General features: G+C 42.1%; 1 protein-coding gene across 1 annotated transcript in view; it reads right to left on the bottom strand.

The window, feature by feature from the left end:
• Nucleotides 1-26,587, bottom strand: part of mecom (MDS1 and EVI1 complex locus) — a 165,879-nt gene extending 139,292 nt beyond the window's left edge. Inside the window, 1 exon segment of the mRNA XM_079673882.1 lies at nucleotides 26,258-26,587. Coding sequence (XP_079530008.1) covers nucleotides 26,258-26,294 — 37 coding nt within the window. The 5' untranslated portion in view covers nucleotides 26,295-26,587.
• Between the last annotated feature and the right edge of the window lie 469 nt (nucleotides 26,588-27,056).

The following is a 27,056-nucleotide window of genomic DNA, read 5'->3' as shown; positions in this document are numbered from 1 at the left end:
CACCACCTCCACCAGCAGCCCCCCAGCAGCAGGTTTCTCCCTACAGAGTTAAAAAAAAAACACGCTTCATTACGTCCTCTCTCCCCAGAGCAGCTAGGGGCCTTTCAGTGCAGATAAGCCTCTTAGACATGAAGTAGCGCTCAGAGCAGCGTTTGAGTGACAGCAGGAAGGTTTAGCCATTCAGTGGACAATGCTCACATTCTCTGGCTTTAATCTAGGAGGCGGACAATGATCTGTTTTTTAAGGCCTCATCTCCTCTGCTTTTCCCACAGCAGTAGGTGACTGGCACAGGGAAAGAGAAAGAGACAGAGCGGGCCGAGGGCCGGACGGAGAGCCCGCCGCTATCTCCCCCAGGTTCCCCCTGACAGTCCAGACTGAGGTGGGAGGGGGGGAACTCGACTGAAGGCAAAGCGCATCAATCACACACACACACACACACACACACACACACACACACACACACACACACACACACGGGCACAAACAATCACTTGGTGATGGTTGAGTGCGTGTGTGTGACAGACAGGCAGGTGAGAGGCCTGCTGGTGACGTGGCTTAGTGTAGAGCTTTGTCATTCTTATCTGCTGCGACCACTGACATCCATCCCTCCTCGGCCATTGTGTGTGTGTTTCTGTGATGTATGTATACAGACGCTAATGCACCGGGCAACAGGGGGAAAAGAAGTCGGACAGTGTGAAAAGATATCCAAACAGAATCATTTGTTTTGATTTCATGATGAGATGTCACCTCTGCGACCTTGTGGACATGTTTGTGCTTTGATGACATTTTAACGTCAACTTTGAAAGACATTGAGAGTATCTGATTCTTAATGATATGTGAATACCAGGATAATTGAAACAACTTGATTAGTTTAGCGTGATTAATTTCTGCTGTCATGGCCTAACAGGTCTAAACTGAACTGTCATGTTTTTGTTATTTTTATCACAGCCTCTCTGATAGCCTTTAATCAGAATCATGTTCAAGCAAGTTGGTTTTACACGTACAGGGAATTTGGTTTGGTGTATAATGGTGCATACATTAACACCGTAAGAAGAATTAAGTTGTAAAACAATGAGGTTCACAGTTTTTTTAACTACTATAAAATAAAATAGGAAAAAATGTTTAAGAAATCTGGGTAGAATATGAAGATGAGAATTTACATCTAGATAGAAAAAAATGTAATTGAACAAAAATAAAACATCTCTCTTGTGTACGTAGCACTTTGAACGTTTTGGTGTTAAGTAAAGCTAATGCAGTAGAACTTTATTAAATGTACCCGCAGGATTCTTGATTTTTGACTTTATTTCTTCATGGTTAAATGCAAGAGCGTCAACTAAATGAAATGTAATGTCAAAGAAGGTACACAGGAATATAAAGGAGGCTTTTCCTGCAGGGAGCTATAGTGTTATTATCTACGATTTGACACATTTGTCGCTGACGGAAAGAAAACGATCTATTAAAGGAAGTAAATGTGTTAATTCTTGGCCAACATGAACAAACAACACAAGTAGGGACTACACTGTGTCAATTTGCCAAAGAGCATCGTGGATTATTTTAGAATCACCTCACACTTCAGGCTGGTTTGTTTTGCTGCTTAGAGAATATAAACATCCACACCTCATCTACAATAAACAGACACTGAGAGAGAAGCTCAGCTGAAGCCATTCAAATAGTGTGTATATGTGTGTGAGTGTATGTGAGTGTGTGTGAACAGGAAGCCAACATACGGAAACATGTCCTTCAAGAAACATGGCCGAAAAACCCCTTCAGTGTTTGACTCAAGTGTCAATCACTGGGCTACTTATTACTCTAATTGGATTATTACTACAGTTCAGCCCTCTGTATGCCGCTCTGTTTCTAAACATGGCAGTGCCAGTAACCCTAGCTGGTAACTGTGTGAGGAGAGGAAATAAAAGGAGGAAGACAAAACGCAGTGTAGGAGCTGCTGGAATAGCATTTGGAAGTCTTTTCAAAGTACATAAAGAGCGCCGTATAAATGTTGTAGGGGTCCCGTTTGAAACTCCTTGTCTAAAAATGTATTATTTCGCTTAAAAAGTGATATAGTCAAATCTTGACTTTATCGACAGCATATGAAGCAGAACTTGACAAAGAAGAAGTGTTGATATGGAGAGTGGCAGCGAGCACATAAAACAGCCAAGAGACGTGGACCAACTTTGGCCTTCTTTAACCACCTCCATATTTGCCTGTAAACCGCTCAATCCTGACATCGTAACACTTTCTGTCTTACACGTGTTCCTGCTGCTGCTGCACGAAATGCATAAAACAGCCGATATGGATATGACAACCATTCATTTTTCACATTACACAGGGGGCTTTTGTTACGGGTTAAAGATCTCCAGTCTGAACTCAGGTGAGAACATGATTGTCTTCATGCACATGTAGAGAAACCTACAAAGACAAATCCTCAAGCACCCATCCGGCATGTCCTCAGCACCTCACCCTCACTCGCCTCCCCCCCTCTTTTTGAAACTTCACTCCCATTAATCTCGCACACCTCATCACAATCCCGGCACCTCCACCCCAAAGATCTCATATCCTCCGCACACCTTTACCTCCTTTCTTTTTAGGCCACAGCTCTGAAATCCCACAACTAATAATAACTCCCTTGCATGTTCTGAACCACTGGGCTTGTTAGCAGCTCCACCTGCTACCGACTATGGCGCTTCTCGTAATCCAAAATCTGGTCATTTTTGAGACACAAACACAGCTTTTGTGGTGTTTTTCTTCTTTACACCTTCTTTTCGTGGATTGTTATAGGTTTTCTATTCGTGGGGTGATTGTAAATTCGAAAAAAACGAAACCCTGGGAAGACCACATTTAATCTACAGTTGCACGAAAAAATATGTGAACCCTTTGGAATCACCTGGATTTCTGCATAAGTTGGTCATAAAATGTGTTCTGATCTGCACGTTTGAAATTGCAAAAGAGCACCTGGATGTTCCACAGCACTACTGGCAAAATATTCTGTGGACAGATGAAACCAAAGTTGAGTTGTGTGGAAGGAACACACAACGCTATGTGTGGAGAAAAAAAGCCACAGCACACCAACATCAAAACCTCATCCCAACTGTGAAGTATGGTGGAGGGAGCATCATGGTTTGGGGCTGCGTTGCTGCCTCAGGGCCTGGACAGATTGCCATCATCGAGGGAAAAATGAATTCTCAAGTTTTTCAAGACATTTTGCTGGAGAACTTAAGGCCATCTGTCCACCAATTAAAGCTCAACAGAAGATGGGTGATGCAACAGGACAACGACCCAAAGCACAGAAGTAAATCAACAACAGAATGGCTTCAACAGAAGAAAATAGGCCTTCTGGAGTGGCCCAGTCAGAGTCCTGACCTCAACCGAAATGAGATGCTGTGGCATGACCTCAAGAGAGCGATTCACACCAGACATCCCAAGACTATTGCTGAACTGAAACACTTTTGTAAAGAGGAATGGTCCAAAACTCCTCCTGACCGTTGTGCAGGTCTGATATGCAACTATAGGAAACGTTTGGTTGAGGTTATTGCTGCCAAAGGAGGGTCAACCAGTTATTACATCCAAGGGTTCCAATACTTTTTCCACCCTGCACTGTGAATCTTTACATGGTGTGTTCAATAAAAACATAAACACATATTTGTTTGTGTGTTTTTAGCTTAAGCAGACTGTATTTGTCTATTGTTGTGACTTAGATAAAGATCAGAACACATTTAGTGACCAATTTATGCAGAAATCCAGGTAGTTTCTTGCAACTGTATCTGTACCAGGACAAAACAACAATTTATTTTCTCCCCTGCCCTAGGTATTTTGCAGTGAGTAGACATATTATTGTGTTTTGGGGGATTATGTGTGTTACAGTATTGCAATACTACCTGGTACAAGTGTTTTTCCACCGCTTTAAAGTCAACACTGCTCAAAAGTGTAGGTCAACATACTTTATGAATCTTCAAAAACAACATTATATTATACATTATCTCTGACCACAACTATATCATTGACAGAGAACATTAACTGTTTTTATCAAATCAGAGATACAGGGTCACACAATTTGATAAAATGGGACTCAATCACTCTTTGATGCACCAGTCAATCCTAAAATTAAATATAAATCCAAATCTACATTAGAGGCTCTTGAAAACATTGTCTTCAGTGATTGTAATAGTATGTTAAATGTTTGTTTCCTTGTATCTTGTTTGAATATGTGTTGCAAATTGAGCTGATATGATGCAAATGAAAATGTCAAACTTAATCTGACAATAAAGTATCATCGTATCGTAAAATGACATGACAGGGACACGCAGAATAACACATGTTACCAGCACACACGCATACAAGAAACAGACACAGCCTTCCAGGAGTTGGCAGGTCATCCGGCCGACATTTGGGACCAGAAGATCTGCCTCATGCCTGAAATGTGAGTGTAAATATAGACGGGAAAGAAAGACACAGTCAGGCAGTGAGATAGACGTATCAGAAGACAGACAGACAGAGAGACAGATTGGGCAATTAGACAAACATACAGAGACGGATCGTTCCATTACACACAGACTGACATGGCGGCCATGGAGACAATGGGCCCCTTCACTACACTACCGAGTGTTTATGTCCCATGTCAGTCTGCATCACCAGTGTCCCCCTGACTGCTCCCAGCTGAAGCCCCAACACACACACACACACACACACACACACACACACACACACACACACACACACACACACACACACACACACACACACACACACACACACACACACACACACACACACACACACACACACACACACACACACACACACACACACACACACACACACACACACACACACACACACACACACACACACACACACACCTATCTGACCTCCAGGCTTAACACACACACACACTCCTGCTTTGCTTTCTGTCACATGTCAGCGTATCATGTCCCAGTAGTGCATGTGTTTGAGGGGAAGAAAGAAGAGAGATAGAGTGTGTGTGTGTGTGTGTGTGTGTGTGTGTGTGTGTGTGTGTGTGTGTGTGTGTGTGTGTGTGTGTGTGTGTGTGTGTGTGTGTGTGTGTGTGTGTGTGTGTGTGTGTGTGTGTGTGTGTGTGTGTGTGTGTGCAGAAGAGGATGAATGAATGGGCTTCTGTTGGACTGCTCCTAATGACTTTATTTTAAAGATGTTGTGTTTAACGTCAGGAAACACCAGTCATGTATGTCGCCGCGCAGCTCAACATTCACCAACTCGAAGAACATGCGCAGGGTTTACTAAAAGAGCTGCAAACAGGAAACGCTGGGAGGGGACACTAAAAAGTGATGCACACAGTTGGGACCGGAGCTTTGTTGACGTTCGTAGATTATAAAGTTGGCCAACAGTCACTGGAATCTTACTCAAAATGTACGTTTTGGTGTCTCGTTTTAACAAAGCGATGATTACTTCAGATATTAAGCTAGCTAGCTAACGAAGCTAACATAGTCATTACAAATATACTGACACGACACTTACAGTTATGAAACAGACTAACTCTGCCAACAGTGACAGTTGGTCAACTTTATAATCCCCGAATGTCAACAAGCGCTCCGGTCCCAGCTGTGTGCGTCACTTTTTGGTGTCCCCGTTTCCGTGTTTGAACTTCTTGCAGTGTTTTGTATTTGCAGTGTTTCGTTTACGCAGCAATTTTATAGCTTCTTCATCTGCTCCTATTATAAGTGTTTTGGGCTCTCACTCAAACACTCCACCTTATCCCATAAGTTATATTGACCTGGTGTACAGGTATTAAGAGGCACAGACACAGACATGAAGAACAAGTCTTTCTGTCTGGCTATACACTCTCCCTTCTTGTATTTCCTCCTAAAAACACATCTTCATTTTCTTGCTTTTTTTTTTTTTTTTTTAAACCCCTTGTTCCCCCTCGTCCTCTCCTCATTTCCCTCCACCTGCTCTCTGATACCAGTGCATAAAACACACAGAAAGTTTTCACTGGAGCTGGGTAATGAGGCGGACCTTTGACCTCGCCTTGATGACTTCCATACCTGTGCATGTGCAAGAATACGTTGTGGTTGTGCTTGTGTGTGTGTGTGTGTGTGTGTGTGTGTGTGTGTGTGTGTGTGTGTGTGTGTGTGTGTGTGTGTGTGTGTGTGTGTGTGTGTGTGTGTGTGTGTGTGTGTGTGTGTGTGTGCAGCTGGCGGCTGACAGCGACATGACTAATGAGGGCTCGGAACAGAAATAATAGGTGGGAATTATAACACAAAAAGGGTACGAGCACTGAGGAAAAGGAAGGAGGAATGGCAGAGCAATGGACAGGAGGAAAGGAAGATAAAGTTAGGAAAACAGAGGGAGAAAGAAAGGCTAAGATTTACAGAAGGGGTTAAATAATTAGAGAAGTATCGCACAGGCAAGAAAGGGACTACAAGTAGAAAGTGTTTCTCAACAAAACAAGAAAAAGTTACACTTGCTACACGTAGGGGGGTTTCATGCTACTAAAACCCACTTACCTATAGAAGCTTTAAAGTGTTGCTATTGATCGACTTGGTTTGTGAAAAGATCCTCTTCGCTCAGTAAACTCATATTTTAACGAAGTATAAATGAAAACACTAATATATTTAAAGTTGAATTAAAGCTCTATCACAAAGCAATGATATGCATAGACTAACAACACTATCCAATTGCTACACCTTGCTTCAATTTAAGCAATTCATACTTCATGAAGGGTAACAAAAACAGATGGAGGGTTTTATAAATACACATTCATACTAGGGGTGCGTACCGGCGCCTACGGTACACCGTACCGAAATCAGATCCGGTTTTCGATACTTCTTGTTTTGTTTTTTTATAAAAGTGAGGCGTAATATCCTTAAACTCGCGCCCAAACCGTCGGAACTACGAGGTCAATTTCGCCGCGAAACTCCGCAAACGAGTCACTAAAAACTCATATGACTGCCAGTCTGAATGGTGGGGTCTGTAACCACTGGAAGAAGTTTATTTCTGGGAAAGGTGGCAACACATCGAACCTCAAACCAATGCTGTCTCCCATGGCAACCAAGTACCTTTGTGTTCAGGGAAGCAGCGTGCCAAGCGAGAGAGTGTTCGGTTCAGCAGGTGATATCCTACGCTGTGAAAGGGCCCGTCTGGATCCAGAGAGCAGATATGCTCATCTTCTTGAAGATGAATGCACAAAACTGAACTGTGATGGGGTTTGTTTTCTTTCATCAGGCAAATGTTGATTTTAATGATGCTATTTGTTTCATGTGCAATGCCGAGATCTCATGATCCTTTATGTGTTCTCTGGTCAGTCGAATCTCAGGTTGAATATTGATTAAACTGGTGCTATTTTATTTTTCCATTGGCAAGATGTACTATTCACACCTGATGGTTGTTATAAATGATATTGCAGAATCTGTTTTCTTCATAGATAACGTGTTTTTCATTGTTTGTTCAGTACTAAAAAGGTCCAAGTCCCACAATTTAATTTAATATTCATTTGACATGTTAACTATATCATAAAGCGCTTCATGGGAGTAATTGTGGGATGATTACATTTTTTCACTCATACAACATGAAAGTATCACGATATGTATCGGTTGAGTATCGGTATTGTTCAGTGGTATCGGTATCGTAAAAAAGTCAACGATATGCAACCCTAATTCATACACACATACTATATACCCATTCGTCAACATAAACATTCGCACATGGGCAGAAATACTTTTTAACCTCACTTTTTACATGTTCATTTTCTGTGCGTAAATGCAATTGCCCGAAGTAAAAATCGTACGTTTGGTTGCATAGCTTCACGTCACCCTGCTACGCTAAAGGCGGCTAATGTTCGGCGAGATGACGTTGAGTAGTCTCCTGTAGTTACTTGTTAGCATTGCTGTTTTTAATAAATAGAAATATAGTTACTGGTCTTGTTCTTGTCGGTGTTGCATTGTTACTCAAAGACGCGTACAATGATTGATGCATACCAACAGTAAGGGTCGTAATGGTTTAATGAGTGAAAGGGATTGCACCAATCTACGTCTGCATAAGAAGCTATCACTCATTTAATCCGAAATCGTGGTCCATACTAATTTTCTCAGTGTAAAAGAGGGAATTGGAGACTAGCAGTTTCTAAAAATCAAAAGGCTTAGGAAGAAAGTCAATCTAAGACACTCGATCCGGCAGCGGAAACACATTTGGGTGTCTGGCAACACCAACCTACAACTGTCACACTGAGGGTCAGAGGTCATCATGTGTAGACAGAGCAGAACTTCCTAATTATACATGATAAATGTAATCACACACAGGAAGCATTTCTCACCACAATTTGCTGGCTTAACCTTGTCACATGTGCCGAGCTGGTGAGGAAATTGGAGGTAAAAAGGTGTATGTGTGAAATATTAGGCCTATGGGTTATACTTTACCACTGGGGGAAGTACATTTACTCAATGGGATTTCCATTTAATGTTCCTTTATACTTCTACTTCACTACATAGAAAACCTGTGAGACATGACGATTTTAACATAATGTATGTGTCATAATGTATTTCTAAATATTAAACCATTCAAAATGCAGGAACATGAGATAAAATGTATACCAAAAGTTAAAAAACTAAGTTGTAGACATGAATAACTAATCTATCCAATATTTGTTTTTCTGCAACAGTAACATTTTACATGATTCAACAAAATTAACTAACTCATAATGTCAAAAATATAATAATATAACACGGCGGCCATTTTTCTGCAGAACGAGTACATTTGGCTGATCATACTGGTGTACTTTAACTTGAATGTAGGACTTTAATTTGTACTGGAGTATTTTTGACTAAAATGTATTAGTACTTTTACTTAAAGGACCTGAATACTTCAACCGCTGTACTTTACAGCATACATAAAAAAGAAAATCAACCAATGTTCAACCAATGTTCCAATTTTAAATGAGAAATTGACAAATCGGGGAATTCCATTCAGAAGAACCAGAGAGAAAAAGTTTCCATCAGACTGTGTTTTGATAATGATGCTATCGGGCCTACACAGATCCCTGCAGTGATCTCCTGCTGGATCCCATCAGAGCCATAATGGCCGACAGCAGCCACAGGGTCTCCAACAACTGACATAAAACATGGCGCCAGGACAGAAGCGAGACAGATGGACAAATAGACAGATAGACATTCAGACAGACATCCTGTCTCGAAACCACAAAAAGATACAACAATTAAATCAGGTCTGGTCATTTTCATTTCACTGACCTTTGCCCCGCACCTCCCACACATGTAAGGAGACAAATTACTACTGCAGTTGGGTTCGACCAACATCTCCAAAGCAGGAGAACATGCGACATGAAGGCTGAGACAGGGGACATAAATCATACCTGTATTTGATCTGGGGGACTCTGGGGGGGGGGGGGGGCGATGTGGCAGCCAGCATGCACCCTATGTCTCTGAACCCTTAAGGGGCTGAAATGGGTCACTTGGTTTGCAGGGCTGGCAACATTTCAGTGGTGTCTCAATCTGAGGACAGCCGTGACGAGTTTTCTATTAAATTTGAGTTTAGCCATCACAAAATACCGTAAGTAAGCATCATAAGGGCTCCTTTCACAAAAAGCAATGGGAGTTTACCATTGGATTTTGTAATATTGCAGAAATTAGGATTTTTTGAAAACACGATTTTTCGATACTTGTCATTTTCTATCTAATCTGAAGCACAAGTGCAATTGCCAGAAGTAAAGGCTAACGTTCAATAGCATGACTTCACGTGACCACCGCTAAGCTAAAGGCGGCTAATGCTCAGCCACTTGTTATCAAACGCTGTTTCTTGACACATAGAAGTTAATCTACTGGCTTACTTTAAAACGTGAAAATCTCTCTGTCAACCTTTTTTAGGGTTCTTGCCAGAAACATGTTCAAGAAACCGTTGACTTTGATACATACTTGTCAACCCTCCCGATTTTCGCGGGAGACTCCCGATTTCATTGCCCTCTCCCGGTTTCCTCCCGGGGTCATATTTCTCCCGCATTTCTCCCGATTTCTGACAAAATCAGATTTACACACGACTGTTTCCACTCGGACTTTAATACAGCTACACCATTGTTTGGTTTCCATGGTAACACGTCTCTTTAGTAGCGCTCAACTCAAAGTCTGAGAGGGTGAGGCAGATAGTCACAGAAAACAGAACAAGAATCGACAACTACTCTACTCTCTGCTCACTCCTTTCCTGTAAAATACAGGTCCAGCCCACACATATGCTCCATCAAGGACGGTCTTACAGGCCGCAAGGCAGTGCACTTACAACTACAATAAGCATGTTAATGTTAATCTCACAGCTCCGGCAATCCACTAGCACCACCCCCCCCCCCCCCCCCCCCAATTTTGCATTTTGAAATGCTCCCGATTTCTGAGGTCTAAAGGTTGGCAAGTATGCTTTGAGACAAGGGAAATGAAAGTATTAACATCTAACTCATGCCTGGGTTTAAGGACTCATTCCTGCACCACTCTTGAACCAAGTTTAACATTTCTTAAATAATTCTGTCATCTAATGAATGCTGAAAGTAGAGGAGATTCAGAAAGCAAGTTGTAACTGTGCTCTTAACAACAAAGAGCTCTTGACAACACAACTGAGGAACTAGTCGTAAAGCAGTGTTATTTCCTCCATTGAGTGCAAAGCCACAAAGAAACAGAATCCTGCTGCCCCTATGGATTCCTAATTTAACAGAAAGTCTTGACTCTCAGTCAAAGAGCCATGTTTCCCTCCTTTCACCGGCAGCCGTGTTACCAATGCTAATGCCTGCTTGCTAGAGTGTTATATTGTAGGTTCCATGTAATTGGTAAACACATGTAAGCTATATTTCATTGGCTGTGAAGCAATACCACTTTACCAGTTGCATGGACTGTGCACACATACAACAATGCTTATTCCACAAAAACATTACCAAAATTATACAGCGTCATTCTCTGGAGTCCCAGCGGATGATACATCAGGAAGTGCCCGTCAAAGTTTCCAACATTGTAATTGTACGTCTGAGATCCAGACTTTGTTTTCTGCCTTTCAGAGCCAGTTTCGAAAGCCCCAGAGGCGGCTAGTCTCCAGGCTAGGGCGAAGTCACAATTGCGTTAACACCCAAAGAGCATTTCATCAGAGGCAGCAGGGCCCCCACGGTCCAGGACACCTGTAATAGAGTTTCCCCTCTCGCAGACACACAAACATTTTAACTCCTATCGAGGTTTACCTGCGTGGAACTACGCTACTACAGCTGATCAAATCAGGACAAACAAATTGCATTTGTCGAGAGAAGGATCAAATGCTAGCGCCTACACAAAAACATATTAGCAGCTTGATCTACACAGAAAACCCTCGGCATTGTATTGGATTAACAAAGTAACAGGAAAGGAGAAGAGGATGTGTAGAAACTGCTTGTTCTCTGTGCACTGAGGAATTACCACTCTAGTGAGTAAGTGAGGAAGTAGATGGAGGGAAAACATTTACATGTGACGAGATGTATTAGATTACTGCACTTCAATGTTAACATTGAAGTGCATGGGACATTAGAACCAGTCGTGGAAAGTAACTAAGTACATTTACTCAAGTATTGAACTGTTTGCACCATTTAAAGCTACTTTACTTCTACTCCACAACATTTCAGGTGCAAATATTTTACTTTTAACACATTTATTTTAACACAACACATGATATGGTACGTGTATCTATATTTGTTCTACATCGACAAACTACGATACTAAAATGCTCTTATAAGTATAAAATGGGATAATATAATAACCATAATAATATAATACTGTGAAAAAATCAACTCTGCATAACGAGTACTATAACTTGTGATACTTGAAGTACATTTTCAGAGATGGAGTACTCGAGACGATTTTTGGGACTCGTGACTCGACTCGGACTCGTGAATGTTTTGCCCACGATGACTCGGACTCGACTTGACGCTCCGACTTGGACTCGGATTCGAGCAAGTTTTGTCTCGAGTCAGATGTCCTGGCGTGTGCACCTGCGAGGTGAGTTCACGTACTGGGCGCGCCCCCCCCGCTATTCCAGTCTAAAGATCCAGAGACACACCCCGCATCCTGCTGTATGCTTTCACACATTCTGCTTCCACATTGGGAAAGAGCAGCGCAAAATGCTCGTTATGTGGAAAAAAGATTGAAGAGAAGGCTCCGTAACACATTACTCTAAGGATCGACTCCGACTCTCCCTAGGTGAAACTGGGGGACTCGAGAGTGACTTGGACCCGTGAATTGGTGTCTTGACTACAACACTGCATTTATTCCCCTCTCACGTAAGGTCTGGGTTCTAACATATCTAGACATATCCTATCTAGAAATATCGACAGCCCGGGTACATGGGGGCAAAGGAGTCAACAATAGAGATGTGGACTTCGGTCATTGTGAACCTCAAAGGCATATTAGGATAACTATCTAATGGGGATGGTGATCTGGATGGGTGGGTGGGGGGTGGGTGGGGAGGGACGTCACTGGGTTTTGTTTCTTTCTTTAGTTTTGTGCTCTCTTTGTACTGTATTGCATTTTATGTTATTGATTGTACCATTTGTTTAATACATTTTTAAAAATGTGATCACAAAAAAAAAACCACTGCATTTATTCGATAAGACTTGTAAATTTACTTCAGTAACAATTTTAAATCAGGACTTTTACTTGTAATGGAGTATTTTAGGACCAGCATTTGAACTAGGATCTGAGTTTTTGTCCAACACTGGTTACAATGAATAGGCAATTAATCTGTTGGAGCTATTCATTGATTTATATATATTTCATAGTTATAAATTTCTTTTCTTGCTGTTATTGTACATCTGTATTGATTTTGTGTTATTATTTGAGTTGATTTAAGTAGTTTTTCTATGCTTTTATTTTGAAGGCAGCTTTGGGCACAGGGTGATTATGGCACTTGGTGATAATGTATATATTTGTCTTTTACCAGGGAAAGACACAAGGTAGGAAAACACATTGTCATAGCACTGTATGATTTTGAATCATCGAAATATACTGTACAAAAATTACATTCTTGCCGGGACTTTTGAATCTGTTCCTGGTAAAGGACTATTTGCCCTTTCTGTGCGCAAATCACACCTCTACCTGTGTCCAATTAAAACCTGATCACCATGTGCCCAAATCTGCCTTTCAAATAAAAGCATAACATAAAATATTTAAATTACCTCAAATAATAACACTAATTTATAGTTTAACAGCAAGAAAATAAATGCTTAACTATTAAACAAATCAATATATAGCGCCAACATTGACTCCCCATCTGAGAATTGACTCTCCCACATGATAGGCGGTGATACGAAACGTCTTAAAAACACACCCTTGAATACATAGAGCCTTTCTCATCTAATAATGATCTGCGCAAATCAACACTTATGTCCATTATTCTCGCTATGGGATACATGAAAACTATCATACTCAAACGTTTGGTAATGGGAACGGGAGATATTTTCCCTGTTTGTTATTCAAATAAACAGAGATGTCTGGGATGAACTGGTGTGTGAAACTCAGGGGAGAGGGAGAGAGTATAGGAGGGCGAGCGAGGGGCCTGACTGTCTGACAGACAGGCCGGCAGATGGACAGGAACTTGGCATTAGGGAATATGATTCTGCCAGAGAGCGATCCATGAGGACTGGAGGAGGTCGAAGGGCACACTCTCTATAATGACTCATCATCACTCAGTGGTGTCCACGCTGGGATGACCAGTGTGTGTGTGTGTGTGTGTGTGTGTGTGTGTGTGTGTGTGTGTGTGTGTGTGTGTGTGTGTGTGTGTGTGTGTGTGTGTGTGTGTGTGTGTGTGTGTGTGTGTGTGTGTGTGTGTGTGTGTGTGTGTGTGTGTGTGTGTGTGTGTGTGTGTGTGTGTGTGTGTGTGTGTGTGAAAGAGGGCCAGTGGATCTGCTGAGAGATAGTGCAGGATAAACGACCATGTCTGCTATTCTAGGCCTCTTGGGAAGAAAAAAAAAGAAGAGATCTCACTGTTGTTTTATCAGAGCCCCGGCCAAATACCGTCACCCACAACTTCAATTAATCCCCTCATCAACATTTGAAAAAAATGTCTGAGAAGAAACACGGGTGAGAACGGTGAAAATGGGTTATGAAATATGATAAATGTCGTAAGCAGTGAGGAATTCCTTCTGTTAGAGTTGGACTTCTTGGGTCTGGGTAAACACTAGAGGACGGACTTCGCCATGGCAGCTGTCCCCGTGGTTACATGGTGGGCAGCGGAGGCGGGTCCTCTGGGAATCTGTGGCGGGTTTTTTTTTCTTCTCCGCAGCCAGTCATTACTTTTTACTACAGCGCAGCTCGAAAAACTGACCACTAAAAAGGGTGGCGCCGACTGCCAACACCTTGTATATGGAATTCATAAAACAATGGCTCGCACTAAATTCCCCCGCTGCATTCTCAATCAAGCTGCTATGGCGATGACTGTGTCTGTGTGTGAGGGGCCGTATTTTTTAGTTGTGCAGCATCACATGAATATCTCCATTTCGTGGCGGCTGACAGACTGTTTGTCATCCACTCCACAGCTAAGAACTGACCTTCAGCGGTATAACTACCTTTATCCTGCCATACCTCTCCTCTCCCCTCCCTACATCTCACCCCCTCTACTTCTCCATCACTTTTTTTTGCCCCCTTCTCCAGCCTTTGTCATTGATCGCTGATGCAATTGGCTGCCTCCGTGCTCAGTAATGACCCGCCCTGGTAACCATGCCGGCTGCTCCGCTCAGGCCCCTCGTAGATTGAACTGTCAGATGGCAGCGATTAATGGCCGGGCAGAGAGACTCACACCTGCAATGTCCCACCATGCACTGCCCCATCCCAGCTAAGCAGGTACATGTCCGTGTGAGTGTCCAAATCTCTTTTAAGGATGGATAAATATTCAAACATGTGTAGGTGCATGTGTTTATGGGTGCACATAAATCTTTGCTTTCATGTGATACTGGCCCTCGGGGTATGCTATATTCTGCCCTGCTGCAGTGGCTGATGGGAAGGTGAGAGGGCAGGGGGTCTCAGAGGAAGGACACAGAAAACATCAATCAATACAATTATTGATGAAAATGTAGGGTACAAAAGTTAAATCTTACAAAAGAGACTCATGAATGCTGATAAAATATTTAAAAAACACAAGTGAAAAAGTACCACAGTTCACTTATTACCTCATAAAAGTTGCAAATAAACTCCTGAATACATGTCTATTTTTAAAATGCTTATCGTTTTTTTGCAATTGTTCAATATTTTACCTTCAATAGAAGATAATTGAACTAACCCCAGTTTGCTCCACTACTTAAATGAAAGTATGTAATCATAATGTTCTATACTTTGTTGCCCCCCCCTCTCTTTATTACCATATTAGTTATGATTGCACCAGTAATCATTCACTTATTCTACTGTTCACACTCAAGTCACTCTGCGCGGCGTCTGAAAGGCCTAAAATGCTAACATATGTTATTTCCTCCAACAGATATTAGAGGAGTGTTTGGTCTGGTCTCGCTCTGTCAGGCCCACGCGGCTGTCCCGTGTTGTGCTTGGCTGGCCGTCTGCTAACTGTCAGCGCAGTATCTCCTTACACTGATGAATGGGTAGTTTCCAGACCTTTCCCTATAAGCTTTCATTCCCTTGTTCCAGCGCTTCATCCAGAGGAATGGCCGAGAAAACATGGATTCCTCCGTCTGCCCGAAGCAGCCTCCCTGGAGGGGAGCGCCAACCCCGAGATGGGCATGGAGGCTAAATTGAAAATGCTCTCTTTAAAAAAAAGGGGGGAGAAGGGGAGAGGGAAGGAGATAAAGAGATGTAGACAACACAAAGTAAAAGAAATGTGGTGGGAGAAAAAAGCGAGAGACAGAAGATGGAAGCAGCTTAATCCTCTGAGCAGTGAACATGTGAATATCAGGCCAGTAGGGGTTTGGCGTGGTGTGTGAAAAGGAGATAAAATCGATTAGCTTGTCCACTGACCCGGTGAGCGGCACGGCCCCCCCGTCGCCTCAGTTCTGCCACAGCCATGACAGAGACGTCCAGGCCCAGAGGCCCCTAGAGGTCCCTTCTGGACACTGAGGTGAACAAAGTGGTGCCCTCCTGTCAAACTAAAGCCCTCAAGCACCAGCAAAACAACAAACCGTGCTGCAATGCTTCGCTGCCCCCTGATTCCACAGGAGACAGAGGAGATGTAGTGCGGGCGACTGAAAGAGGACACTGTGTAAGAGCTGCAAAATACACAAGTATGGTACATATAAGAAAGTATCCTCAGTTTATCAAGAAGTTCAGCCGACTGAAAGCAGCTCAGTTTTTGAAAATAAGCTATTTTAGCTGTTTAAGTGAAAAATGACTTTCCTGAATCTGGTTTTCATCTTACTTGTCTATCCGTATAAGACATACGAGAATGAAAAAGAGCTTAGGTAAAGGGTTTTCTAGGAAACAGGTATGGGGGCCGACAGGTGCAAACACGATACAATAGCCCAAAACATTTCCGGTCCCAGCTGTGTGCATCACTTTAGTGTCCCCGTTTCTGTTGTGTTTTGAGCTTGCAGCTTTCCGTTAACAAAGTGCTTTTAGTAAACACAGGTTTCGTCAAGATGTTTCTTCATTTGCATGTGTTTTGGCACATTTATGTTTTTATATTTTGCAACGTTTTTGAAGAGCATTTCTCCTAATGTAAGTTTTTTTTGGCTGTTGTAGCGCATTTGGACCTGGCCTTCCTAAAAACGGTACGACAGAGGGCTTAACAAGACTGAGAAAACACAAGTTTGATTCCAAACTGACGTTTTACCAGGAAACATCAAAAAAGTATTCACTCAATGAGTGGGGGGGATATAGTTCAAGGAGACAATTTCAATTTGAAATTCATAGGGTCCGTACAACCAGAATAACTTTTTGTATCTCAGCCTGTGGAGGGAGGCTATGGAACAGTGTGAATGTGGAGCTAAAGCCATGTCCAGACATTAACCAGTTCAAGAGGAAACACAGAGAAATTATTTTCTGGAGATACAGGGATGGGGAAGGTGTTTGACTGTGTATGTGTGTGTGTGAGTATGTAGGTGTGTATATGTATATGTCCATATATGTATATATGTGTATGTATGTGTATGTGTATGTGTATATGTATGTGTGCATATATGTATATATGTGTATGTATGTGTATGTATATGTATATATGTATATATGTCAATCAACAGATAAAGCCGATTAATAATACTAATAATATCAATAATAATGCATACAAATTATAATTATTGCACATTACAAATTATAAATAAATCATTTAGGGACAAGGGGGTGAGATTAAATAAGTTATACTTCTTCTCACTCCTTTTCGAACATTAGATGTGGCACTGTTTATGTTGATAATGCTGTTGTTGTTGTTGTAAATGTCATTTTTTGTTTTGTCATTTCTATGTTTTGATTTGTTTTACATGACTATGCACTGCAACATTTTTTTTGTTTTTGTAATTTTACTTGTTCGAAATAAAATCAATCAATCAATTAATCAATCAATCAAACTAATAAGGACAAATGTATCAGCTTTTACCCACTCTGAAATGTATCTTAAAACACTATGATAAAGTGACACCCTCTTTCAATTGAGCAGGAATATCTTCTCATTTATTGCAAAATGGAGCAATTGTCCCAAACTGAATTTCCACCCAAGATAAATAAAGTATTCTGATCTCAAAACATCTTCAACTCTTCTCACTTCCTGTCCTTTAGCTAAAGAAACAACAGCTACACATTTAAGTGATGCTACCAATATGTTATCAAGTTGATAACAGTCATTCCAGAATTGGTCAGGTAGTTCTTAGAAAACTGGGAAAGCCCTGATTACCCTCCACCTGTTGACTCTCCCTGAAGCCTCTCCCTATCGTTTTATCGCCTTGTTTTCCTATCATGATTTCCTCTGTCGGATCAGTGGGTGAGGAGCACCCCTTTGATTCCTGGCTCATTGTAGTGTATCTGACCCCACAGGTCGCAGAGTGGAAAGAAGTGGATGTGTCACAGCTAAGCTCTTCTCCGTGTTAGAATAATATTTCTATGGTGAATTTAGGATGCTAACGCTAATCAAAACAGGACATCCTGAGGAGGGCCGTGCTCTCTCTTCCCCGGGCCTCGCTCACCGACCGCTTTATGTTTTTGTGTTTGTGGAGGAGCGACAATCCCAGGAAGCTGCGAGGAGGGTTCATCAAAGCTCGGAGCGGGGGGCCCCGGCCGCAGCATCGCTGGAATGCGGCGTGGAAAGGAATCTCTACTGTCCTATTGTTCCCTTGTTTCCTCGGGCTCATCACACGCCGGCACGTCCAGTTCACTTACAGGTAAGAAGCGCTAATCAGCCCTGCATTCCTTTCCACGGCCGCATTCTTTCCTCTGCTGCGACCCCGGCTGACCAACAACACTTGTGCACACACGCAAGGTGCACAGACACACACATGCACGGAGAGGGGAAGTCATCAAGACAGAATCTCTGAGGACAGGGACGTGGCGTTTCCTTTTTTCTCAGGCGAGTGATTGGAAGTGGAACTGTGAGGTTAACATCGATGAAGCATGCAGTGGAACGATGATCCCAAAAACAGAGCTTTTGTATCAGAGACAGGTCTTAATTAGGGATTTTAACAGTAACGCGCTCAAACTTGCAATTTATCTGGAAACCTTGAAACGTCAACACATATGAATCACCAAATGTAACCCGAAGTTGCTTCCGTAATTCCAGTGAAAAGGCAAAGAAAGCGGAGGAACCAGCACAAGAGACATGAACCGCACTGACTGGGAACATCAGTAAGAACCATCACTACCTGTGGTGAAGACGGAGGAAAGGCATTTAGCTGAAGCATGCTCGTTTGTTTGAGTGTGAGATAGTGATAGGGTCACCACTGTAGGAGCAGATAGAGCTGCAGTATGCTTAGTCCATGCTTTAGCTAAGTGTCAGAAGATTGTCTGACTTCATGCCAATCATTCAGAATTTCAATAATAAAGTAAAATACCCTCTCATTTCTCTGACCTGTTTCTCATGCATTTCTTTATTACAACACCACACGTGAATTTGTTTTTCTTGCCCCCAAAATACAAGTAAATACTAGAATTGTAAAACTTAAACTTTGGGTTGAATCATGATTAGCAGCACTAGTCTCTTAATGCAGCAAGATACTTAAGAATGTGAGAGGCAGTCTCAGTCTGTAGCGCCTTGGCTTGGGTCCTGAAGGGTCTCCGGTTCGAGTCCCGATCGGACCAAAAATAAATACAGAGCCCATGGGCAAGGCACCAAACTGCTCCCTGTCAGACATAAATATAAAGACCTAATGTGTGTGTTTTGTACTGTGTATAATACCAACCGAGTGAACAACCTAATGTCCCCTCGGGATAAAGAAAGGTTATTTTTGTTCTCAAACCGAGTTACATTTTGTATTTACTCTGTGGGAAAATGGTTCAAATATATAAGTGTTTTGATACCATCAGAAAAGAATGCAATACATGTTTTACGATGATTGACCTTCCTGTCCCTGACCATCTCCCCTTTAATAATTCGTTCACAGCTTGTCATGACTTCTCCTCAATGTAAGCATCAGTGTTTCAGCTCTGAGACACAGGAGAGACAGCAGCTATCGGATCCAATCAGGTGACCGTGCCGCGGCGCAAACTTCATCAGGAAGGGCCGCAGCTTTGATCACGTCGCCTGCCCTCATCTCTCCCGTCCTGCGGGGTGAGAGGTCGCTGCTTAATGAGCCTCAGGGTGGAGAGGGGTTGTTGTGGCAGAGATGAAAGTTATACAGGAATCACACAAACCTCTCTGAACTGTCCTCCCTTCTCAGCTGCAGATGGGCATGACCCGATGCCCTGTTTCGCCTTTCTTAATCAGAAGTTACTTTCCTCCAAGGACACTCCCCCCTTCCCCCCCCCTCCCCCCCTCCCCCCCTCATTGCTCACTCCTACCATCCCTCTGGCCAGCCTGCTCCACCCTGGGAGATCCCCGAGCAGAGCTGGAACACACTGTTATCACCACGCTCACAAAGCGATTGTTGGGTAATTCCTGTTTATGAGTATGTTCTCTCTCAAGTGTGTAAGAGCAAAAAAACAAACCACTTTCTTTCTGTCAACACTAAATGAGAGTGACTCAAAAGATTGAAATGTCCACAAGTACTTTGGCTTAATTTCCATAAATATTTGTAATTCATTCAAAGGTATATTGATGATATATGAAATTAAGGGGTTCTCAAATATGCACATTGGATGACAATTTTTTATCTTTTTGCTTATTGACTTTGTTTATGTACTTTGTTCCAAATCTAACCTCATTTTTTTTCACATACTTTATAAACCAAATAAGACAAGGAAGGATACTTGCCTTATCCAAGCAATGAAGTTGTGTTTTTCTACGTAAGATAAAAGATAAATATACAGTCTTTGAGCACGAGGAAAAACGCTATAAAAATTAAATGTTTTATTATAAATATTAAAATATGTATATAATAATATAAAATTAAAAGTCATATAAACAAATACATATATGATAACAAATAAAATCAAATAAAACGTTTTTTAATTGAGATTTTCTATTTAAAAAAAGCTACATGATCAAGCTGCAGCCTGTACAATGACGCAAACATAACATCATGTCTGCAGTCAGAAGTAAAGTGCAGCACACACAGATTGGCAGCCAGAATAAAGACATATGAAGCGTGTTGTTTAGCCTTTCTGCTCGTAAAAGCACTCAACAATGTAGTAAAGTGACTCGGGGTAGTTAGCTGATGTGAGACATGGGGCCAGAGTGTCGGGCCCTGTTTCTACCACCTGCTTCAGGTAATTGATTGGAGTATAAAATGATTGACTTTCTTTAATTAGCTAACAGACATCTTTTTCTCCGAGCGCGCCGAGGAGTGCTAACTTCAACAACGCCTCATTAATAGCCCGGGCGAAGCGCACCATCAGCAATCTGTGGACATTATAACTCCTCAGACATCATAGCGACACAAATCAGTTTGATGTCCGCGGGTAAACTTTTCCATTCAGCGAAATGCCATTTATCTCAGAGCAATTTGTGATGAGAAAATGGCGGCCTGTCACACATTTGACGACTGCGTACACTCCGCACACTCCTTTTGTTTCGTGCACTAGAACTTGGTTCGTCCACGCATGCTCGCCTCCTCCTCCAAACACACACAAGCACAATCTATAAAAATATGCTTAGCTTGGGACCGCTCTGTTGATAATGACCTCAGCCTTGGCACCGCACTCGGCCAGACCAGACTGCCGACAGACTGGAGGCTTTTGTGTGGACTCCCTATCTCTGACTGCATGACCTTTAGGGGAGGAGAAGAAAGCAGAAATGCCTTTTTTTTTATTATTTAGGAGGGCTACGGCTCGCTCATTGTTCTGTGTTGGTACGGTTTCCCTGTGGTAAACACACAGCGGTTCCCAGGCTTGACATGTTGCTGCACTCCCCTCCTCCCCCCCCCCTCCCTCGCTCCTGGCCTCCATCCCCTGGTGTTCCCACACTGCCCTGTCTGGGTCGTTGCACTATACCACCCCCCAACAACACACACACACACTCTCGCACACACACACACACACACCATCAACATACAAACATATCACCCATAAGTGCAACTACACACTCTTTGACCTGCCACCAGGGCAAGCATTCAAGAACTAATGCTTGGACTACGGCTGCACAATTATCTAAATCGCACCATGGACTAGTGCAAAAATAAAATATGAGAAAGTATTGTTTTATGATAGAAATATCTTGGCATAATATTATATTTTACAGACTTAATAAAACATTTGAATTGACACAGACGCCCTTACTAAATATCAATCATGATGATTTTCATATATTTTGATGATGACCATGAATCTGAACTATATCATACTTCCAATATCAGTCAAAATAATCGCAATTATTTACCAAATCATGCAGCCATTTGTAGAAGCAAATTCATGTTTTCTCGTTGGCATATCATATTATTTGGTTTAGATGACTCTTGCAGTATTATTTTGGACACTTGGTGGTGACAGAAGAGGGAGGGCACACACCTCTCACTAGAAGTATTAGAAAACTGGTATTGCACAACTTCAATAAACCTCAAAGTAAACTATAACAACTGGAATATTCTGTATTGTGTCTGTGCACGATCACTACAACCTTGTCTGAGTGCTTTAAAGCTTGATCAATTTCTCTTTAAGGACTGAGATGCAGGGGAGAAGCTGGAAAAGAGGGAGTAGAGAGGGAGAGAAGGCCCTTGGGGCCGGGCCTTCAGGGGACCCATGACAAGGCCTGGAAGCTCCCTTTTGCTCGGGACAGGGGCCATCCTTCAAGCGGGTGACAACAGTGCATAAACAAACCACTAACCTCATCAGCTCTGTGTTTACAGCCCTGAGAGCGGGACCTGGACGAATCATTAACATCAGAGACCCTCCAAAAGAGCCATTTAAAAAAAAAAAAAAACAAGGGGGGGGGGGGGGAAGCTTCTCCCATCGTAAGAGACAAGGAAAGTGGTCAACATGTCAGACAGATGGAGGGCGTTGATAGATGAGAGGGTCATATCAAACTGCCCCCCCTTACCCCAAACACACACACACACACACACACACACACACACACACACACACACACACACACACACACACACACACACACACACACACACACACACACACACACACACACACACACACACACACACACACACACACACACACACACACACACACACACACACACCTAAACAGATACAATATGCTTTACACCTGGCTTGACAAGCATTCAGCAGAGTTCCTGAAATGCTGCAGCTGCTTGTTCACTCAGTGTTTTGCAGCTTTGCACACTGATCACATACTTGCTATAAATCCTTGACTAAAGTAAAACACTGTTGCCTTTGTAGAGTAAATGACAGGAAGCGTGTTCACCTATTCACACAATAATTTCATGTGACTTCAACTTAGAGTGGGCCAAACTTTCATCCAAAGCAAACACATTAACTCAGCAGCAAATGCTTTAATCTTACATTCAAACCATAAATTGAGTGGATTCAATATTTGTTCAAGTAAACTGATATGGTAAAGTCATGTATTTCTCTCCCTTATAACAAGTCAACTAATTCATAGATTTTTCCTTAATTGTTACTCTATGGCTTCACACGACTAATCAACAATGTCTTCAATATTTGGTGGCAAAATATATGAATATGAATAATGGTGCAGAAAAGTCACAAGTTCATAAAAATAAATCATTTTTGGATATTGATTCTCTTGAAAAAAAAAAACGATAATAATTGTGTTTATGATAATAGGAATTATGTTTAATTCCCTCTAATTGAATAATGTGAAAATGGCAATGAGTTATATTTTCTCAAACATGCATCCCAATTATTGACTGATTTTCCCAGCTGTTGTTTGAATATGCATTATTTACCGAGTGATATGCAATGGATTCCTGATTAACAAAATGAAACTTTATCAAAAAAAATCAAACCATTATCAGGAGAAATGGGCTCTATTGTCATTTATTTGCATGGGAAAACGAGTTCAAAGCATCGATTAACAAAAGCTTGGAGTATGCCTAACCTTTGCGCAGTGATTCCTGACCCGGGCCATTACTGCAGGAGATATGGGGCATTTGTATACGGAGCTCTGACACCAAGCGGAGCGCAGGCAAAGAGCACCGCTCCGGGACAACAAGGGCTGTTTAATGGGCTCTCTATTTCACTTTCCTCGCGCCGGCCCGCTCCCTCTCACCTTTTAAATGGGCCGATCTATTAAGCGTTTTAATGAGCTCCGCCAGACAAACGCGAGATGCATGGCCCATTGCACAATGTGAGGAGGAACGGCGCACTTCCCCGCGCGCCGGAGAGGAGAGGCCTCGCTCTGCACGCACATCTTCCCGCGTGCCAATCAGGGGTGCCAATAGATATGAGCCACATTGCTGGACATCTGAATCAATGAGTGATGACTGACTAAATCACATTACAGGTTATTTAGCTGACGATTTAATCCGGAGTGACGTATGCGTGGAGGAGCGATTTAGGGTTAGGAAGCATGGGCTGCCCGAGATGGGGGTCGAACCACCGACCTTCTGATTGGAAACATGCCAATACATATTGTGGTAAATGTTTAAAGATAACTACTATGAATACAAAATGGGTTGAATGCCCCATTGCCACTTTATTAAATTTCCAAATATTTCCTTTACTTCGATTTATTTTAACAATAGCCTACCTAAAACAATGAATTAAACACTACAGGTCTATGAGATCAATCGTCATTGTAATTATTCCTAACAAATTATCAAAGCCCTCTAAACACTTAATAATAAAAGGTTTTTATTGGGACACAAATATGCTAAGTGGACCTTTAATTAGGCCTAGTTTGGATCATCAAAGTCCCCCCCCCCCCCCATTTTTTTCCCTTCTCCATCTTTCCGTATGGCCCACAATTCACCGCGGGGTGCGGCCTTGGCTATACTTAGTTGGGAAGCGAGTTTTTGTGGCGCACCGCATTACATCTGGACGTGCGGACTAATCAGTCAACCTCCATCCATCACTCTTACCACCTCTCCATCACCTCCTCTATTACATCGACCCCCCCCCCCCCCCCCCCCTTTCTTTCTTTTTTTGTAATCACTCCGCCGTTCTGAGAGGAGGCCATGCCCGTTTTAACACGACTGCTCCGGACACACTGAACGCATTTACCAGCACAGCTCTTATGAGGGGTCTGGGAATTTAAATATTCACTGTTGACACTGCGCAGACCTGGCTGGGGTCCAGAACATAAACCCCCCCACCCATTCTGACCGAAGAGAGAAATCCTCCATCTCGAGAATAATAATCGTTAAATACACTTTAAATTATAGCCTACCTTATAAGAGAGAATGGGTTTAAGGGTTTGCAATTTTGTGGAAAAGTTATCCCCTATGTGTGCGTTTGTAATAAAAAAGTTTTGTGTTGCACGAGAGTCCTGGAGGGCCGCGAAGAAAAGTGTTTTCTTTCTGATGATTATGTTGTGTGTGCACCTATTTCCTTATCCATGTCACAATATTTCCTAAACATTCAATATAATCACAGGCATAGACTTACTTTGTTTATTTAACTCCACGAGGATGTCTGGATTAGCCTCTATTGTTCCACTTAGACAATTAAAGAGAGCCTTGCTCAACTGACCACAGGCAGGAACTCCATAACATGATGCGTATTCGCGTAAACTGACCACACTGTTTTAGACATATGCAGCTGCTAACGCATATTGTAACATTTCGTGTAGTTTTTCTAATTCGCATTTATGCAGAAAACAGATAGTCTATTTGCTAAACTGAACGGAATTTCATGAAAATTGTAACTCGTATTAAAAACAGCACAATAATGCAGGCCTTTACATTGTTGCCTTCTGATTTTGACCTCAGTCTAACTTCTTCCAACAAATATCTGCAATAAACTTCTATATTAATACAGAGCGTTTTATGGGAATAATGTCAAAAATCATTTTAATATTTTACTAACATACTAGGGTTTGATTGACATAGCTTTTGAAAAACAATATATAATTCTAGATAATTTATTGCAGCAGATCAATGCATGAATAGCCATATCAATCATCTCGTTGCATACATTCGTATAGTTGATTAGGTCCGAGTAATTAAATCGATTTAATGACAAGAGTGTTTCCATATTACGCTTAATTTAATCAAACTAATTTTATCCTAAATTAACACAGTAAGACGCCTGCCTCAAGCAATAATCAGAACGTCTGTAAACTATAAACACAAAGATTAAAACAACAAAGTGTGCCATATAATTTAACACTAATAAGAAAGAACTGCAAGACTCACAAACACAACAAGAGTTACAAACACGATGCCCCGCATTTACCATGCCTGTCTAAATCCTGGTTTTCTCCTTATTTTTCTCCGTCAAACTGCCTTTCCCCCCAAAGTTGCTCCCCGTGCAGCTGATCCCCGTGCAGCCGCAGCAGCAGTGTGCAGCAGATTGCAACACAGCAGCCGATGCACGGGACATTTTAAGCTACGGTATTACACTACAGCGCCCACTACATGCAACCAGCAATTCCAATACAGGAGCGGACGCCCTGCAGAAAGTTCCTTCATCGCTGCGTACACTTTAAACTTCTTTTTTAACAGCTTTTACATCTTCTTGTCGCGACAATATCATCGTTTTGAAACTTTTAACCGGCAAAAGTGAGGGTGGAAAGCAAAGCGTAACAGAAAGTATTGATAAACGCGACAGTCTGTAGGTATATAAGATGTTTGAAAAGGAAAAAGAAAGGGATGTTGCACCTACTCGTGGCCAGTTTCCGTGCCCTGCCTTTGGACCTCATGGTGCCAGTCTCTCGGCGTGGGTTTGTTTGGATTTTTTCTTGGATCTTTTTTCCTCCTTTTTGTTTTTTCTCTGTCCTTTTTCTCTGGGTTTCTCAATCCAAAACGCGCTATCTCTCCAGCATTGTCAGTCTGGGACACCTTCGCACATGCGCACAGACTGCCACAGATCTGCCGGCAGCAAGTGCCAAAAAAAAAAGTTTGGGACGATTTATCACTTTGATATTAACCTGATCCGGTCAAGATGTGCGGGACATCTCCTCGGAGTTTCTCACCGATCAGTGAGCGAGAAAGCAGAGGGCACACTGCAAGAAATGTCCAATGATGGTGAAGCCTCTGGTTTCCAAGTCGCTCTGTTTATCTAACACGTGAGGAAAGTTTGTCATTGAGATGCGTCCAGATGCAGCTTTGACTTCGGGACGTATCTCGAAATAGGAGCCATTTTTTCTAAAATACGGCAGAAAAATGTGCCAAATTGGACAAAACTCCTCCAAAAAGTCAAAGCTACAACTGCGCAATGCAATACAAATAGAATCCAAGAAAGGAGGAAAAGTCTCACAAAGAGTTTCAAATGAAAGGATTCAGGATGGAGATTTTTTGCAGTGCTGCAGAAAGGAAATTCATAATATTAACATAACATATTAACTGCGCACCTTTCCCCCTAAAATGACCCGACATTAATCAACGTTCACTTACATTACCAATACTGGTTTAGGTCATTACAGATTTTATATATTTTAATTGTGTTTTTACTATTATACGGA

The sequence above is a fragment of the Notothenia rossii genome (assembly GCF_949606895.1).
Source record: "Notothenia rossii genome assembly, chromosome: 4".
In the NCBI taxonomy this organism is placed as follows: Eukaryota; Metazoa; Chordata; class Actinopteri; order Perciformes; family Nototheniidae; genus Notothenia; species Notothenia rossii.
This window is presented reverse-complemented; position numbering and strand designations above follow the sequence as displayed.